Source organism: Diadema antillarum, unplaced genomic scaffold (genome assembly GCF_040938485.1).
Source record: "Diadema antillarum isolate AM-2024a unplaced genomic scaffold, OU_Dant_1.0 seq00000100_RagTag, whole genome shotgun sequence".
Lineage (NCBI taxonomy): Eukaryota > Metazoa > Echinodermata > Echinoidea > Diadematoida > Diadematidae > Diadema > Diadema antillarum.
The window spans coordinates 986048-1006567 of NW_027271188.1; the positions used below are offsets into that span (position 1 = coordinate 986048).

The 20520-nt window shown below is 38.9% G+C and overlaps 1 protein-coding gene across 1 annotated transcript in view; it reads right to left on the minus strand.

Moving 5' to 3' along the window:
* LOC139726827 (transmembrane protein 62-like) overlaps positions 1 to 19176 on the minus strand; it is a 41616-nt gene extending 22440 nt beyond the window's left edge. Inside the window, exons 1-3 of the mRNA XM_071637822.1 lie at positions 18824 to 19176; positions 17953 to 18064; positions 1078 to 1215 (exon numbers count right to left, since the gene is read on the minus strand). Of these exons, the coding sequence (XP_071493923.1) occupies positions 1078 to 1215; positions 17953 to 18064; positions 18824 to 19006 (433 nt within the window). The 5' untranslated portion in view covers positions 19007 to 19176. The remainder of the gene's footprint in view (positions 1 to 1077; positions 1216 to 17952; positions 18065 to 18823) is intronic.
* Positions 19177 to 20520: the final 1344 nt, after the last annotated feature.

A 20520-nucleotide genomic window follows, 5' to 3' on the forward strand; every position in this document is an offset into this window, starting at 1 on the left:
TCTCAGTGACCCTTTACACAACCCTGTAGTTGAAGAGAAATGTCAACACTTCAAAGTTTCCCTGTACAAACGCCTTTTGCTCTCCATTCCCTATGATATTTGTTAAACTTGTGCTGACTGCACAGTGAAGAGAATACTCATGGCAATATTGGATGTGCACCAAAATGTTTCATATTAAAGGGTACAATTCCTGCAAAAAAATGCAGCCGATGATGCCTGCAAACATACATGTACTGCAGATACCATTTGTCATTGTTAATATCGTTTATCTGATCAGCAAGATGAACAGTGCTTATGAGGATAATTCATCAACCCTGATTATCTGTTCATGTGTTCAAGTGCACCTATCAACTCACTTCTGACGCAGAATTACAATTGTAAGGTTTCCAAACAACTTTATGGGAGTTTTGGGTTTTCTGATAAACACAAGGCTGTTATGATTATAGGGTTAGAAACGTGTTTCTGAAACACACACACACACACAAAGTGCCATTGCAAACGCATTTGAGCCAGAAATGCTTTTCTGTACACTACATTTGATAAACATTAAGTTGTTCTGAAATGCGTTTATAGCTCATACCTGGCCACGCCAACCACTGCTAACTACAATGGAGCTGAGTGACAAGGCCTCCTAATCGCCTCACAACAGAGTTAATAAACACAACAACTCGAGAAACGTTATCCAAAAGCCTTCACAAACACGTTTTGGTACTGGGTATTGAAACACATTTCAAACATTGGAAAGTTGATAAATGCAGCCTTAGCTACATTGTACCACTGTTTATCTAATCACGAGCAAAATGGACAGTGTGCTTATGAGGATAATTCGTGAATCCCGATCATCTGTCTATGTCTTGGATGATAAATGTGAACAGTTCCACAGTCACACAATGTCAGCCCTCCCACGATGATAGAAATAGGTGTGAGAATTAATCTTCCACGATGCAATCTTGCTAATCAATGGACCTGTGGCATCTCTTCCTCAGCAGCACCCTATAACATGATGGTTTCAGTTTTAAACAAATTAATGTGAAACTAAAAGCAAACAAGTGATTGATCGGGTGTACGTCCACTTACCATGATTGCCTCTGACATCAATCCACACAGTCTTCTCCGGCACATGAGCGTGCTTGATAGCATTCTGATAAGTCTGCCACTCAATTTCAAACTGCGTCGATCCGATGTTATCGTACGTCTTAGCGTCAGTCAGATCACCTACAAGAATTGAGGAGTGGGGGAATCAGATCATCAGTTCTCAGTTTTAGGTATGTTGTTAAATTGACAACTCTGTTTAAACACGGAACATGATCAAGTTTAGAAACTAATGTTTCACATGTCAGAGCCTTTGCCATTTTTCAGTTTGCCAAGAAAATGAATGGGTACAAAACAACTATGATTCAAATGTTGTGAAGGAGAGATCATCACTCACTGAAATAAATGATACCATATACATAACAAGAATGATGGGAGAGCATAGCAATAAACACATACACAAAAAAAAAAAACTACAGAAGTATTCTGAGAGCACAGATCTCCACCAAGCAGCTAATTTCCACCACTGATCTTGTTCTTCCAAAGAGATCAGTGATTTCCTTTCATTTGCATGCTGAATATCACCTGATATTCCAATATAGAAGCCTTTTGTTACGTCATCAACTCCAGCTGCACCGCGGCGTACCTCGCCCAAGCAGAAACTAGAGGATGCACTTTACTGCAGACACTAGAGCAGAAACTAGAGCACGCACTTTAGTGCGCGCATGCAAACCTCAAAAAATGTGACAGCTTCAACTCTCAAGTTCACTGACCCTACCTACCAAAATATCAAAAATACTTCATAAAATCCATAAAAATTCCCAGATCACAACCAAAATAATCATCTGTCCCTTGTGTCATTCTCAACCTTTCCTAAGCTGTAAGTTTCATCCAAATCCCTTCAAAACTTTTGAGTTATTGTGCACACAGACAACCAACCAACAAACAAACAAACGCTGATGAAAACATTACCTCCTCCCTTGGCAGAGGTAGTAATAAATAAACAAGGAGGTCCTATGCCCTAGCACACATACTGATAAAATGTCTGTACTAGGGAAGGCATTTTGGCCACAGCCAAAGAAACACTTATGCAACAAAATACAATGTAGGAGTATCCATCTTTCACTCTCGGTTGATCCTCGACAAAACTACAGAGCTGTCTAAGCTTTTGTAGAGTGAGGTCTTGACTCTTGAAAGAGGTTTGACATTCTCCACCATGGAACAATGCATCACAGAGGTCAAAGAGCAGGTATTGTGATAATCCATGCCATACCAAGATTAAGCACACTTCTCTACCACAATATATCATGCTGGGATATCTGTTGATGCTCCCAATGATAATTGTGCAGTATATCATTATCAGGCATCATTCTTATCAAATAAATCTGCTAAAGCTGCATTGTTCTGTATTCAGCAAGTGATATCTCCTGTTTGTTTGGTGTTTTACAATGTTCAGAAGGTAGTCTATCTTCTATATACTGAATTCCCATCATTTCATAATTTCATTATGAGGAAGAATATTGAAAGATAAGTGGAAAAATCCTTCAAAAAGTCCTCACTCCATTTGTAAAAGGGTACAATGTACGTATGATATGAAGCAACAAATCTCACACAGTAATGGCATAAATAATGCAAATTTCTCACAGCTGTGCCAAACATTTACTGTGGGCCCGAATTCATGAAGGAGGTACAATTGAAACCATGGTTTAAACCATGGACAAAGACCAAAATTTTTTTTTATGGGCCGCCAAGTGTCGAGTAGCCTATTTCGTTACGAAATCAGTCATTTCGATTACGGAATGTTGTCGACGAAATGACCGACGAAATGACTATTTCGTATTGAAATAGGCCATGCGACACTTGGTGCCCCATAAAAAACTATGGTCTTTGCCCATGGTTTAACCCATGGTTTCAATTTTACCACCTTCGTGAATTTGGGCCATGGGAATTACTGATGCACCTGTCCAAGACAAGAGGCTCACGCATCAACCACATTAAATATCGATGCACAAGGTGACATACATGGTGTACTCTCTACAAAAATCGAGTGAAAATATTCACTCTTGATGGAGTAAATACAAAAAAGAGTGAATTTAGAGTGAAATTGGAGTGAATTTTGAGTGAAAATGTTCATTTTCACTCGTTTTAGAGTGACCTCAGGGATCACTCCAAAATCTTCGAGTGATCCCTGAGGTCACTGCAAAATGAGTGAAAATGAACATTTTCACTCAAAATTCACTCCAATTTTACTCTAAATTCCCTCTTTTTTGTATTCACTCCTTCAAGAGTGTATATTTTCATTCAATTTTTTTTTAGAGAGTACTTTTTTTTTTAAGGCTTGAAAAAATCAAATACTGGCAAAGTATACATGTAGGTACTATTGAACCTCTGAAAATTAAAATGAGAACTTGACACACACAAAAAATAAAAATAAGACAAATAAATGATACTTTCTATGAGAGAGGATAAAGACAATTTTTTTACCATCATTTCACTACAAGGAGTTTCATTCCCCCCCCCCCACCCTTAAAAAAAAAGTACAGCAGATGCAGTTCTCAAAACATGCTTGTCAAGAATTATCTCTCCTTCTTCTTGTATTTGTACACCATTGCACAGTGAACAGTGGTAACAAATGATGAAACCTTACAAATTCATAACCATCTCATGCAACAGGCAGTGAGTAAAAACTTACACTGTACACACATACAAACATGAACATACAAGTGTACATAAAATTTTGGAATTTGACTTCTTAAAGCAATGTACATCCACAAGGTCATTGCCATCCACATGAAACAATGTATGAAATGCAATATGGCCTGCAGATCTCCTTTAAGAATTATTTATGGTATTCAACATTGTTCTGTTTCAATTCTCAAGTCTTAAAACTCTAGGTGCTAGGGAATTTAATTGACATCTGTATCTGCATGATTTTGTATTTTTACGACTTGGAACCATCATTTCCCTTTCATTTGTGGGAGGGGGAGGGGACATGAGAAGATGGTGTGCAAAGAGGCAGATTACCATTTCCTTCATTACATTTGTACAGAGGGAGAAAAAAAAACTGTTGGAGCAGCACTTACTTCCTCATTATGAAAGAAGAAATGAGAAACATGAACATTTCTCTGAACATCACAGATGTCTCTGCCTGATGGGGAGGGGTAAGGGGGAGGAGGTTGGGAAAGTGGACCTATACCGTACATGTGTACGTATAAGATTAGGTCTTGTTATATTGTAGGCCTAACTACATTTTATTTGTACACTGCTTCTAATATACCATGGGCCCATTTCATAAAACTTGTCATCAGTGACAACTGCCACATTTCTATGACAAATTTGCTCTCAGCCAATCAGATGCAAGGATTTCAGTAGCTTGTCACATCTATGAAAACTTGTCACTGATGACAAGTTTTATGAAATGGGCCCCATGGCTATATCAAAATGTTGTACAATGTACTAGGACAGCTGTATATATACACATAACACAATTCATAATACAATTTGTATCTCTAAATAGAATCATAGATCATTGTTGTCAATATCAAAACATAAAGTGCATAGAATAACTTGATTGCTAACCTACGTACCCCCACTCCACATTCCCTCCCCATATGCACACATACAGTTGTATGCCTACCTTTCTTGTATTTTAACCTAGACTTCACCTTCTCACTAACACTTTCATCATTCCAGCCACCACAATGCCATATATTTCCTGCTAGTCACAGGAAGTCACAGGACTCTTTCTGTAAACCAAATACCTGGCCTGATAGTGTCTGTTGTTTGTGGTTAATGAAACCACATGACTGAAACAAAGTTTGTCGACCTTTGTATGACAAAAATGTTTGTTCCTTTGTTGTTTTCAGAGTGCATTGTCAGTGATTGTGGATCAAGTTGTTCCAGTTAACAGGTCAGAGTTAAACATGATTTATTTTCACAAGGGCATGATATTCTTTATCACTTGCCCAATTAAGTGGGTGTTTTTTCGGCAATCTCCCTACTTGAACCTTCTTTCCCACCATGTACAACAGTGTTTCTGCACAGAATAATCTCATTAATCAAGGGCACTACAATGTAACTACACAAAAGATCTACAGTATATATATAAAAAAAGGTTTTATGTGATAATAGCACAAAAGTAAAAGTCTCCTAAGAGAACAAGGGATATACCTATCAAAATGGCTACTTTGTGAGATATGGCACGATCAATGAGGGGTTTTAGAACAAGAGACCCGCGGGTCTAGCGCTCACCTGAGTATCGCAAGTTCACCTTTCACGCAGTCACTAATCTTATTCACAGCTCTACCAAAATTTGACCAGGCAGTCTCAAGTAGAAGATGAAAATGTACAATAAGGGCCCAATTTTTTTAAGATTCCTTAATTTGGGGGGATTGGGGCCCCCGGGGCCCTCTGGGTGGGGCATGGTGCCCATTTTGATAAATTGAGATCCTGACCCCCTAGGGATGCTACCTGCCAAGTTTGACAAAAATCCATCATGAGGTTTTCAGGAGGAAGATGAAAATGTACAATTCAGGCCCCCATTTGGACCCTTCCAACCACCCCCCCCCCCCCCCCCCCCACCCAAGAAGGGCACCCCTGGATCTCCTATGAACAAACTTGAAACTACAGTCATTAATGCACTCACTCATAGTATTATCTCAGCTCTATAACTTCTGATTCTAGAGAAGATTTATAAAGATTCCTTCATTTGGGGGGTTTGGGACCCCTGGGGGCCCCCTGGGTGGGGCATGGTGCCCATTTTAACAAATTGAGATCCTAACCCCCTAGGGATGCTACCTGCCAAGTTTGGTGAAAATGGGTCATGGGGTTCTCAAGAAGAAGATAAAAATGTACAATTTAGGCCCCATAAGGACCCCTCCTCACCCCCTCCCCTGGGTCCCAAGGGGGGCACCCCTGATTCTGCCATGAACAAACTTGAAACTATAGTCATCAATGTACTAACTCATAGTATTAACTTAGCTCTATCACTTCTGGTTCTAGAGAAGAAGATTTTTGCGGATTCCTTAATTTTGGGGGGTTTGGGCCCCCTGGGGGCCCCCTGGGTGGGGCATGGTGCCCATTTTAAGAAATTGAGTTCCTAACCCCCTAGGGATGCTACCTGCCAAGTTTGGTGAAAATGGGTCATGGGGTTCTCAAGAAGAAGATGAAAATGTACAATTTAGGCCCCATTAGAACCCTTCCCCACCCCCCTCCCCTGGGTCCCAAGGGGGGCACCCCTGATTCTGCCATGAACAAACTTGAAACTATAGTCATCAATGTACTAACTCATAGTATTAACTTAGCTCTATCACTTCTGGTTCTAGAGAAGAAGATTTTTACAGATTCCTTAATTTTGGGGGGTTTGGGCCCCCTGGGGGCCCCCTGGGTGGGGCATGGTGCCCATTTTAACAAATTGAGTTCCTAACCCCCTAGGGATGCTACCTGCCAAGTTTGATGAAAATCGGTCTTGGGGTTTTCAAGAAGAAGATGAAAATGTAAAAAGTTTACGCACGACGCACGACGGACGACGCACGACGGACGACGGACGACGGACGACGGACGACGGACGACGGACGACGGACGACGCACGACGGACGCCGGACGAAGGGCGATCGCAATAGCTCACTTGAGCCTTTGGCTCAGGTGAGCTAATAAAAGCATGATACTGCAAAATGCTCAAATTCTTGTGCAACATCTTCAAGAGCCAGCAAAATGCTATGCCACATCCTTGAGAATTGGTGGCCTGCTCAAAATAAAATGTAATCAAACATGTGCAACACTTGAGAAATGACCACATGAAATACATACCTGGTCAAGCTTCCCACCCCCCCCCCAAAAAAAAAAAAAATAACATACATGTGATCAAAACAACTAACTCGTTCATAAAGTTCATTATTACAAACCAAAATTACAATCTTTGTTACCATTTGCAAGAAACAAAATGATGAACAGATGTTATACTAGGAAAGCCAAATGCCTCCTTGGTAATGCCACTTAGACCCCGTTTACACCAACTGAAAGGCCGGCCTTTCGGTTGATGTGAACGCATGAAAGTCGACATACGGTACCAAATGAGATACCAAATTGCGGTACCAAATGGCAACCCATGTAGTCTCGGGCTGGCCTCAACAGGCCAACCTTTCATTGGCGTAAATGCAAGCGGACCCAAATGCGCAGTCTGCCCTCTCAGCTAGCTGTAGAAATTGCGCTGACGTCACGCACCAGTTCAGTTTCATTTTGTGTTCACTTCCGTAGTGTCATTTTGCGCAGCTGAGACTTGTATACATTGTGCATAGTAAACCGGCTGCTGTCTCATTAATTTTTTAGATTATTTCCTTCTTGAAAGGTAAGAATAGATCTTTATAGATCTGTGTAGCCTTTGTTTACCCTTATTTTTACAATTAAAATTCTGTAATCAAACATCAGAGTAATGTTGTCTAGTTTCTCAACAGAATACAGTAACCCTTTTGTTAATAACAGTCCCATGCAGGAGGGGATTTCTCTCCGAGGCTGCTGCTCGACAAGGCAACTAATGCACAAAAATGCGAGTCCAAGGACCACAAGGCAGGCCGGCCTGCTCGCCACTGTAAACGGGGTCTTAGGTTAAGTGTAGGCATTATTTTCGTGTACAGATATTTTCGCAAATGAGGTCACAGTCATTTTGGCGAGATGCTGTTTTCACGAAATAGCAGCTTATACAGTAAATGTATGCTATCACAAGCCACTAATTTAATGAATTTAAAAGAAAAACAAAAACAAAAACAATTATGTAATATATACATGTAACTGTTGACTGCAACTTGTATCCCTAAGAGTAAACATAACATAACTTTAATACTAGGAGAGAATGGATGAAACAGGGGAGTTTCCCAAACCAAATGTGGAAATCATTTGTCTACATCACATACTGTACACTTTACAATGTACATATGTACGAAATATCATCAAACTCCTATACTTCACACATTTCAAGCAAACCTCCACCTCTGTGATCACTTCATTAACTGTGGTACAGCTAAGCCTATAACCTTCTTCTACTGGCCATATTAAAATGTGGTCAGCATACCAGTACATTTACTCTTCACATCTCATATCCCTAAAAAAAAGACTACCTGCATTAGATACTGCAGTTGGTCATCCATTGAAATCCTGATGATTCAATGGGAAGAATTTTGTTTGTTGTCAGTGAAGAATTGTGGATCTCTTGAAAATGTCCCAAGTCTGAAAGGGGTCAGAGTCAGACCTACCAATGTGGCAACAATTAAATGCATGTACATGTGTCTTCTGTGTGGTTTTGGAAGGGCTTTTGCCTGAACGCTGAATACATTTTTCAACCCATATATTTTCAAAATGCAAAATATGTATGTTGAGTTTCTAAGGTTATATTCTGCAAAGTTCTTGATGAAAAGAAACCCATAGATCTGTATGTTTATTGTCATCAAGAAATTTGCAGAATTAACTATATAAAATTGCAATATGACACCTACTTAATCTCTGCATAATTGCTCCAGCTGGACCCAAACTATTTCACTCATTCTTGGGTGATGATTTGATACTGTTGAAACTCACTTTACACCATCTCCCTGAACAAAACTGACATCGCCAGGATGACTCAATGGTGAAACTAAGATATATCCCTGTTTCATACAGTATAGTGCATATCATGATGGTATGATATATTGTTGTTCCTATTTGACAAGGTACTGTCTAAACAATGGGATGTTGTTAGCATGATCTACTGCTATAAATACCTTCACTGCTCTGCATGGACATAAATTTTATATGGTTACTATTAAGTTGTAGTTCATTTGACTGAATCAACACACAAAAGCAGTTGTGAGTCATTTCTCCCATTGTCCAATCCTTCAATTCCTATCACACGGTCAATGAGTTTGTGTACAGCAGTTTATTCTACTTTCATTTTATCTTCTCACATTGAATACTTCCACTCTATTCTCACATCTAACATGCTGGTAATATTCACAGTTACGCAAAGGTGACATTAACTCGTTGAGGATGGGCTGATTTGGCTACAACATGCATTTCCCATAGACATCTGCCTGAGTATACTCGGGACTCGTCCTCAACGGGTTAAATGATGGATGGTTGTGGACTTTCCACTTTATAGATGATTCAAAGTCATTGAATGGGTCCTCTTCTGGGGGTAGCTTTATGTTGCACACCATGTTCAAAAAGCTCAGAGATTACTTGATCGTACCATGAACATAAAATATTTCCTTCTTTAGAAATCTCCTCAGACTTTTTTTTTTAAATTGTGATACCTGTACAAAATTAAAAGAATATTAAGAAAAAATCTTTTCTCTCTTTTGTCAAGGATGTCAAAATTGTACTTCCAGTATACGTGTACCTTGTTCAAGAAACAGCATAATGTACAGTCAACATACATAATGTCACTCAGCTGCATGAAAAAAGAAAAAAGAAAATATACCCACATATCAACGGCACGAAACAATTACTTTTTTTTTTTTTTTCAACTGTAACTTGTCATACTGTACAAAATGTGCCTTCACTTTGCTACTGGTATCAACTGATTATAATCAATTGTACATACTGGCACACTGTACTTACTTGTACAATACACCAATGTGTATAAGTCTACAAACTTGGTAAATGGGCTTAATACATTATGTTTTGTTTCAAGTACCGGTGCTACATGTATGTACATGTATCATTACAGGGATGCCAACATCAAATAAGAAATGAGAACAAGACATTTGTGCGGGAGTGAGAACAACGGGGGTGGGGCAGAGTCTACACTGAGAGCTTCTGCATTTTTCATCACTAAGTGGTGTGATCAGGTGCATTACTTTGAGGACTGTATTTTGTGTCTAAATTAGGATTCAATTTATTCTGATCAAAAATTGCATACTTGTAATTACCTCTGAAGTACAGTGTAGGCCTATATCACTGTTAACATGAAACATTTACATTAAGTACACTTCTCAGGTTTTCAGAAGGTACTGACATACATTTTTATCATCAGGGTTTTCTACCTGTAAGTATGCATACTACAATGTATGGGAGGATTACCTGAGCAATGTGTGGAATATAGGTGAGTCTTACACTCGTTTCATTACACTTACAGCCCTATCATAGTCATCACCTTAATCAGAAACATTTCTATTTTTCACAAATCCTTGTAACATAGGCCTATATGTGATAATAGTAGACTTTCATCAATCACATTATAAGGTGTATATGTTGTGGACTTAGCTGTTGCTGTTGTGGTGCCGGTAGTACTGTAAAACTGTAAATACTGTAAAAGTGGAAATTTTCTCAGTGTTGAAATTTTTGCACATTTTGCGCTACCGGTACCAGAAATTAGTGCAAAAATAAAAGCATACAAATAGTTTTGCTTGCCATTATGTTGCAGTTAGTTAATGTCTTGATTGCGCAGAATCAAAAACAAGTGAAACTCATCTTACCTGGCCGGGCACAAAAAAACATACTTGAAAATATCCACTTTTACATTATAGGGCCTGCATGTATATTGTAGTGTTGATAGCAGCTAGAGATAAAGATAGGACTGAAGTATCAAGAAGAAATAAATTTCATGTCATACAGCTACGTCATCGCATTTCATCATTTGAACAGAAAATATATGAATTCATCTGAGACTGATAAATTTCTGGATGCAAACACACCAACATGATGCTGTAAAATTCTTTCTGCCTGTAGATCTTATGCATCAAAACAGTTATTATTCACTGTGTTTTTTATATTCTAACCACTATCTAAAATGTGAATACCGGTACTGTAAGCTTCACTGGATGATAAAGGGATCAGCATTTATCTCAAATTAAGGTATAAACCCTAGGAGAAAATTACCATCTTCTGACCTTCACTATGATCTCTATACGAAGGTAAAGATCGTCAGTGCTCATATTTACGGTGTTTATGAAAAATAAAACCAAAAGATTCTCCCTCTACATAAAAATATGCAATGTCTTTTTAAACACCAGTCAATGATCAACAGGCCTTGATGCTCTCTTGTAGACACACACTTTCCAATACTAGTATTCTTCACAACATGTGTGTGATCACACACAGCTTAAAATACTCTGGCCAGTATCTCTGCAGCACAATTACATGTATGCCTGGCTAAACAGCTTGCAGTATTGCATACCAGGTCACCTACAAACCCTGAGCTGTATCGCAATGGCTCACCTGACTTGTGCAGGCACTTTGACTTATAAATATCGGTATACAGCTTTACCTGGCCATCAAAAGGCAACCAAACTGAGAGAAATTAATTGCCTACAGTCATTTCCTTCTCAGATCTCTATTGCATGGATCACATAAAAAAAAAAAAAATGCTTGTTAGAAAGTGCTCATCAGTTAATGATCCACTCACTGTTGCTACATATCTCACATGCATGTACACTGTATACAAGATATAATGGATAGAGAGGCATAGTATAAAGTAAATATTATACAATGTACAACAATTTATGTATGTCAAGGTACTTTCTGTTCTTCACTACTGCCTCATCTGTTGCATGAAGTGCACCCAGATGATATAAAAAAAAACCTTATGAAATTTCAAAAAGATTATTCTATTTTTAGGACAGTCACCATCTATATTGTAATGAATCAACTTCATACTTGGGCACAAATCTAATCACTACCTGGGAACCATATTTCTCATAGAAGGAGAGTTCATTTTCCAGTCCTCCAGCAACAATTAATTATGTTAATGAAATGTACAGTGTAACTCAAATTGATGGATCAGAAGTGTGAGTACAAAACTCTCTTTTCATCAACACACAATATAATGCTGTTTACATTGTATGTAGCTCAGCATATCGTGCAAGAATACAATGAACTTTTCAAAATTAATGTCCCACTAATGCGTGAGTCACATGCATGGAAATGTGTTTGAAATTGTGTACGGCTGAGCTGAGTGATGGTTTTCTCAAGCTCAGCATAGTCTAAACCACACTGCCCCTTCATGTGCAGTGATGTCATCAGCCAGCGCACATAAATCCAGCACACACTTTTCAGCACCGCATGCTGATTATGTGGCCACATGCGGCTGTTTGAACTCCTGTATCCAATACATTGGCACGTTAAGTGTAATTAAATGTGTAGCCCTCTTCCAGTAAGTTTACAATCCTAGCACAACAGAGTGAATCAGTCAAGAGTTTGGCTATTGTCAATGCCTTTTGTCACATGATATTCTGTGAATTTGGTTCTACATCCAACTATATAATTGCACCTTCACTAGCGCTGGTATCAGCATAATGTAATGCAATTACTATTCTGTTGCTCAACAGGCTGAGACCTACAATACCAATCAGCAATTCATATTCAGCCAAGAATACATGTAACTGCAGCTGTTGTTCAATAACATGGAAAATGGCTCTAGTTACATATGACAGCAAGGCACTGTTCCAATCAAGAACTGAATAATATCAAATACGAACACAATCAACAAATGTCTGTCGATGATAATGAATATTTTCGCAAGAATGATTGGTAATGCCATCATGATACTATCTAATGCATCATAGACCTGCCCATTCACAAATTGGTTGTAACTGCACTTGGATGAAAGATGTATTACTTCACATATTGTAAAACTGATGGAGCTACAAGTGTCCATTTCAAACTATCAACACTGTATAAATAATTTGACTAAAACTCACACTAGCTGCATTCACACACGTGGAATATCAAAAGTTTAAAATAAAAAAAAAACACAGATATTTCAAAAGCAATGCAAATGTTAATTCATGTATGTGGACACCAAAAATGATTAATTAATTGTTGCAAATTTATGCAAATATTAGTCACATTTTATTATCTTTTAAACATTGCGATAAATGTCTCTGTGCAATGTGTCTGAACATTGCGATTTTTACAAAAACTTTCACAACAATTTGTCTTACACAGTTTGTGTAAAAAGAGTGACAAATTAAATCAATTTTTGCGACATGATGCAAAAACTGATAAATCCTGTGTGTGAATTAAGCAGCTTCTTAGTCATTATCAACCTGCAAAGTGCTATGAAAACATGTAATAAATGATTTTTACAGGGATGAAACAAATCCTTATATTTGATAAGTTATAGACTTGCAGTCATGCTTCAGATGTGTAAATAAATCCAAAGTCATATCTCACAGATTCTTAGATATAACAATTTGATATTCATCCATAATATTAATCTTTGGAAATAAGTCCATGATAACTTTACGTACCCGTAACACTGTATGTTGAAGACCTATGGGTTGCTCTGGCTTGGAATTAAATACATATACTTTCAAGCATTCAGCATAGTCTGTAAATTGACAGTAGGCTACTGAGCAGCTTCATGCGGTCATGGCCCTCTTTCAAGCTACTTTGACTTTCATCTTCCTTAACTCCAAAGATGGCACTCTGTACCTGAATGATACCCATCAAATTTCTCAAAAACAAATCTTGAATTCAGCAGTGAAATTTCAAAGCCTTCACTGCAATTCATGTGGCTAACATATCATTACTACTTATATACCCACACTACATCACATCCCACCCCCCCCCCCCCCATGAAAATGCTTTTTAGCATTCCTCCCCATTTCCAGCATTTCCGTATACTTAAAATATTCTGTACACTTATCCTTTATTATGTATTATGATGTAATTTATGTATTCAATTTCTGTAAAATATTTATGTTTCTGTTGGAAACAGAAAAATGAATGAATCAATGAATTGATTAATTAATTAATTAATTTATTAAAAAAAGAAAGACAATCAGGTTCTTGAAATCCTACGGAATATGTACATAGCTACAACAGTATAGTATTGACACAGTATTCTATTGATCTGGTATGTGATATCACAATTTCAAATCTTATGCAACCTCATGGTGGGTAACCTTTGGTACGTGTCTATGACCCCGTTTACAGTGCGGGGCTGGGCCGAGCCGGCCGAGCCGCGGCCGAGCCCCGCAATTTTGTCCGTTTACACTGCCAGGCTCGGCCCAGGCTTTTAATTCAAACCTTTCAATATTTTGACGTAGTGGCGCTCTGCTTGTAAACAAACGCAATTTGGTATAGTCTGGTTTCCAGACCCTTTGCCAACTGGACTCCGTGGCGGCGATAAAGTCTCCGCCTTTGCCGAAGGAAAAATCCTTTGCAGGACAAAACCATCTTAAACTATACTAGTTTTCGACGTTGAGGGCGTTAATATCCTGAATAGCAAAATATTACAGACAGAGGGTCTGGAAGCCAGACTAAATTTTGTACTGCATTTGGCCCAGTTTGCGTTTACACTGAGAAAAGGCCGGGCTCGGCTGCCGCCGAGATCACCTCCAGAGCGTGGCCAAATGCGCGGCCAATTTTGGCCCTGCATTTGGCCTTTTGCGCGTTTACACGGAAATGAAGGCCGGGCTCGGCCGCGGCCGACCCCGGCCTTTTCGCTCACTGTAAACAGGGTCTTAGACTTACATACTATAACTGCCAAAACAAGGAGTGTATGACCATTGGCAAACTGCTAGCATGCAGTGTCCATAGCATTTTGAGCTAGTGGACTCAGCATGATGTAAGAAGAGATACTGAGGGAGCATTTTGATGGTATCTGCAGGAATTTCTGGCCCAAATCAGGCCTTGAGAATAGATCAAAAAGGTTGCAACATTTCTCATTCAAAAAAAAAACCAACAACAACAACCAAACAAACAAACAAGATTTTCAGTTTGGTATTCTTTCAACAAATATGAGCTCTGTACCGAAAGCTGCTTGTTAAAGAAAAACTTAAAATGGTGCTCATGGGGACTGGTATGCCTCTGCCATCTCGCATTGTGTTCCCAGTACAAGTTATAGGCCTTTTACAACCATCTTGATAATGTGAGACAAAAGTTTCACATGATTGGCATGTTTGAACATATGATGGGATGGCTAAACCCTAAGAAATGTGTTGAGAGGTTAAGAGGTTAATTGAAGTAAGGCTCAGTCCTGCGCCCCCCCCCCCTTTTTTTTTTGTATAATACATAGGAATACATAGGGTCTAACCACTTGCCCCCCCCCCCCAATTTTTTTTTTTTTTTACCCCAGAAGTGACATCAACCTTTTGCTTTCAAGCCGATTAACCCCAGTAGTTGTAACAGAAAACTGCCACTTAAGATCTTTCTTTTTTTTTTTTGCTTGTCAAAAGTGGCACAGAAATATAAACTGCTCCCCCCCCCCACACTTTCAAAATAAGTGTAAATACCTCATGAAATGTAAAATTTACTTGCTGTGAAAAAATGTGTGAAGCAACAAGGATTACTGACATTGTGTTTCTGTTTTCGACCCATCAAGTACATCGTGATGGATCATTTGAATCTGAACTTCTGTAATCATGGTATTGAAGAGGTTTTTTTTTTATAGTATCCACTAAACATGGCATCAATCAAACCCATTCTGTTCTTGGTTTGTTTTAAATACAGTGCTTTCTTCTCTGGATAGCTGCATGCTCTAGACATTCATGTCAGATCATACCATTCATTTAAAAAGGGAGAAGACGAGAATCAAGTACTGTATACGCCACTATTTTCGCGTACAGATATTTTCGCGAATCACGGTATCAGTGGCATTTTCGCGTGTTGTTAAATTCGCGATTGATACTAGTAATAGTCAGGTCTACTGCCAAGCCCGAGAAACACGTTCAAACACTTGCCAACGTACATTGTACTTGTAACGTTTTTCCATTTGCATGCGAATTGTGACTACCCAAACATGACAATAGAAAAGACACAGTAGAAGATTTATAAAATGAAACAATAATTACGGGAACTTACAGTGAGACAATCACATACGGCATTCACAAGTACCTACCAAATGTTGCAACAAATAGATGCAGACTACAAAGTTTCAGAGCTGCGCTAGCGTTAGCGAAAGTTTTACATGGATCCCTTACTAGGCCTCACGCACCCAACCACGTCGAGCCGGTGTTCGTTCGCGTAGGGTAACGTAGCACGGAGATTGCACATTTTAATGCATGTTTATCATCGTACTGCACTTACAGAATCGGTCGCACCCGGACGCACCGTAGCGTACTAGTATGTGCCAGCAGTTGCAGTACTCAGTACTAGTACATGTATTTGTACGTACTAGCTGGTTTGACAGCCGCGCGCGCTGGTGGTCCGGCCAGAGCTTGTCATCAATTTGTACACAAGGTTTGACGGGGTAATATTTTTGCGTGTCTTTGATTTCGCAATCAGCCCAAAGCTCGCGAAATTCGCGAAAATAAAGAGCTCGCGAAATTCGCGAAAATAAAACCCTCGTGAAAATAACGGCGTATACGGTACTCAAAAAGGTATCATTCTATTATCCAAGCCCATCAAACTCCAACTTATTGCACCTTTTGGAAAGTAACATAAAGTCATATTTCACTACAAACTCTTTCCAAGGAATCCACACATCTCACTGGGTACAAGGCACACAGGGACACGAAACGAACCACAGGTATGCCTCCATGCCTGCATCCCAGGGCATGACATGCTTCACTAACACTGATGTGGTCCCCTTTGTGTACATGATCCCCATAAGTTTTCCCATGAAACATGAATTGTGACAAAGTGTGCTTCTCACACACAGCTCATTGCATTTTTTACGTGTGCAGAAATTGCCTTGAGGGCAGCTAGATGAGGTTTGTTCAAGGCACATGACACTTTGCATCTGTTTCTTCACGCCACAGTCTGGCCTGTGCTGATACGATAAAGCAAATTTTGTGTGTGTTTATGCTCAACTTTTCAGGGCCATAATCAGCATTTTGAAGCACGATCAGTGCAAAATGTGGTTGCGTCCATGCTCATTTTGATATTATGGTAAACGCCGTTTCAAAATGTGTTTCAAAATGCACAAATAGGAGCATTTATGTACAATCGGTGATTCTGCCTTATCACGTTTCATGAGTATGCATAAATGCAAAATTACATACACTGCAATTTTATATATATACGTATCTAAATGACGTCAGCTCAACACCTTTCCGGTTTACGCGAAAATCTGCACGTCAGGCCAGCCGCCATTTCAATTACTGCACAATGTACAATTTGCAGGTCACGGTGTTGTGCTTTTTAGCTCGAGCTCCCTGCTTGTACATTTGTGTTCTGTATGTTACACAGAAACATTAATGCATGAAGAGCCCACTTCAATACGATACGATTTTGTCAACAATTTGCCGATAGAATAAATACTCGTATACTATCATTGTCTGCAGCTCATATGTGTGTACTCCCTAGTAATTAGTTGAAATGATGTACTTGTATACTGTATTAGACATATATGCTAAACACATAGCCAGTCGAAACGTGAACGATGCACACACTCAGTCCAGAACTTCGAGAAAGCGCGCTCCCCAATTCGACCTGCCTCTGCTTAAGTCAACAAAGCAATTGCAAACACTCTTTCCCAAGCTCGAAAGGAGTGAGCATTTAAACAGTACTCCCGTGAACGTTGTTTTTGTTGTTTTTGTTGTTTTGTTGAATCAACGTTCAAAACGCGGATTCTGCCTTCGCAAATTGCGCATAAACGCATCCTTTGACAGTTTGATGCAGAACCATCTGTAAAATCTATAAACTAACAGAGGTCTCACAGAACTACTATATTCGTTAGATTGAAAAGTGGATATATTGAGCTAATAAGTGTACATCAGCTACTGAACACCATTGTCTACTTCCCAGTAAAAACAAATTTATACAGCATTCTATCCATCCCCTCCAAACTGTAACAATGGGCTATGAAGTACAGATTTCAGAATATCTATGAACACAAATCTACGGCATTCTATTTCAGTATTTTTCACAGACGTGGAGCATATTGAACAAAACATCCCCTGACAGCTGCAATAATCTTCAGGATTGAAGGAGGAAGATTACATTTACCCCAAAAAAGAAGAAAAGAAGCAGAGAAAGAGGCGGAACTGACACTTCACTCACCTGTTACAAGGACAACTTCAGGATTTATGATGTCAATGTATTCATTGCAGAATGTTTTGAAGTCCGCTGTCCGTGACGGATCTCTGAAACGGGATATGTGGATATCCGATATCTGCAAAGCAAAACCACAATTTAAACAGCCAGTGAATGTCTGCATGTTGCACAAAAGAAGGCAGATTGATAAGAAAGCACAATGAATTTCATGGTCAACACATTAAAGTAAGAATGTTGTATTTAATCATTATATAAAACATTTGTACTCCAAAAGTGTCAAAAGGTAATGAAATATGTGATCCAATCTTAGATAATGTACTACGTAATCTGTATGTGATTACACTTTTATATCCCTGTACACATGTCACTCTCTAGGCACAACTGTGGGGGTAAATGTTTCACACGTTCTATACAAAGTGCCAGATGTCCTACAAATAATGTATTTTTCTTGGATATCAAATTTAGTTTATCAGATCTCAGTGTTTAGAGAAAGAGGCTTTTCATAACTTGGCTTTCTGGAGACTTTCAAAGATGCATGCTGATATTAACTTCTACAAGTAATCATTGTTCAGTAGGACCTACCTTAGATTTTATGCATGCTACTGATACAAAAGCTTTACTTGCTTGATACGACAGCAACATCTACATAACAATTAAAAAGTTAAAACAAAGTATTGGCGAGCCATGAAATTTCAGTTACACCCTATACAGCCAATGGGTGTGACTCAGACACAAAAAATCACCAAAAGAGAGATATACCTGGTACTTGTATACTGGTGACCAATACCCTGGCCAGAGACAAACATGCACTCAAACATAGTGGCAATATGAATAGGGCAGTTGGTGCAAAACATATGAGATAGCTATGTAAACTTACATGAATGAACCACCACAAGTTGTCTGCTGTTTCCCCTGGGAAAGGGGCTTGCATGCTCCTTGGATGGGGTGGCCCCTGGTAAGGAGTAGGAACCATGAAGTAGTCCAGCAGCAGAGCAGACAACCATGCTGCTACTGTCATTAGCACAATTAGTATGATTGCACAGAGCCCAAGTCTTGCCATTTTCTGCCAAAAGATTCCAGAGCAACAAATAACAACAACAAAAGTAAACGCAACTTCAGATTGCTTTTCACGTGAAGCAAGATGTTGAGAAATCAATACGATGATCTGGCACTACTAGATCCATACCACATAAAATCTGCATTTATAATCAATTACATCTCTGATTAAGGCATTTAAACATTCAGTGATACAGAGTATATCAATTTCAGCAGAAAATTTGAGTGGCATTAACATGTAACTCGGTCCCTGTTTTATCAAAAGATAAAATCGATTTTAAATTTCCTTACCACACAGGCTGCCATAGACATACAGTTGAAATCAACTAGATTTTAACTCTTCATAAAACAGGGCCCTGGACTCCTCAATACTTGTAATGTAATCAAGTCAACATTGACAATTATCATGTTTGCTAAGTAATCACAGTAGATAAGGCAAAGTACAAAGCGTGTGGTTTTTCATCTGGTTTTTGGAGAAAGTGATGTGGAAGGCTATTACTATTTGATATCTTATTATTTTTCTGAAGCTGTTGAATGCACGGGCAATTGCAAACTAGTGTAGTTTTGCACCACCTCATATGATTTCCAAATATGATGCACAAACTAGCCCAAAATATTTCACAACCTGAAATACATGTACCAACATTTGTGTCTCAATAGTTTGGAAGAAAATGAATATTTGCTGTTATTTTGATACTTTTTGCACATTTCAGAAAGACTGTACTGCACTACTGTGTATGTGAACGTATCATACTGAGTGCAGCGCAGAGCTTCAAGGCAGGCGTAGAGATATTCCAAAATGTGTAAATGTGTCTTTAAGTGTCTTTAAGTGTCTTGATGTTCAACTTCTTCTAGACTTTGGAGACTCAGTCTATGCAAGTGTTTAAGGTTGTGAGATACAACATATTTAGTGTGAGTTTGTAATGTACAGTGTACAACATGTACATGTTTGAAAATCATTAATAAGTGGTGGTGCGAATTTACATACTGTACAAAAACATCCTAGAGCAATATCAGGTACGAGTTCATAAACTTTGAAAACCAAGCAAGACTCATTATGTGTAAGTAGACTTAAGCGTGCGAAGACAACTTGTCCATTCACAAAGTACAAGTATGTAACACATACAGTACATGCAGATCTACAATGCTTTCTCAACAGTGCACCACATTCAGGCCCGGAATATGCGCAAAATTATTACATGAGGAGATTCTAATGCTATGTTTGCATGACATCACAATCAGTAGGTGAATTTCCATAGTTTTGTTTTGTGTTTTTTTTCAGCTGCCCACGATAGACATGGCAACTCAAAATGGATGTGGACGGGGATGAGAAAAACAAACTTGTGATAATTTCTGTTGCCACATTTAAAACCAATAGACAGAGACTCCAACTCTCCCGCTTTCGACGGGAGATCTCTCTCTAAGATTTCTTACTTATTGCCAAATGTATGTTGAAAAATAAGCCTTAGGTAGCACAAGAGAGCATCTTGAACCCCAGAGCTTCCAGGGCCCTTAAGC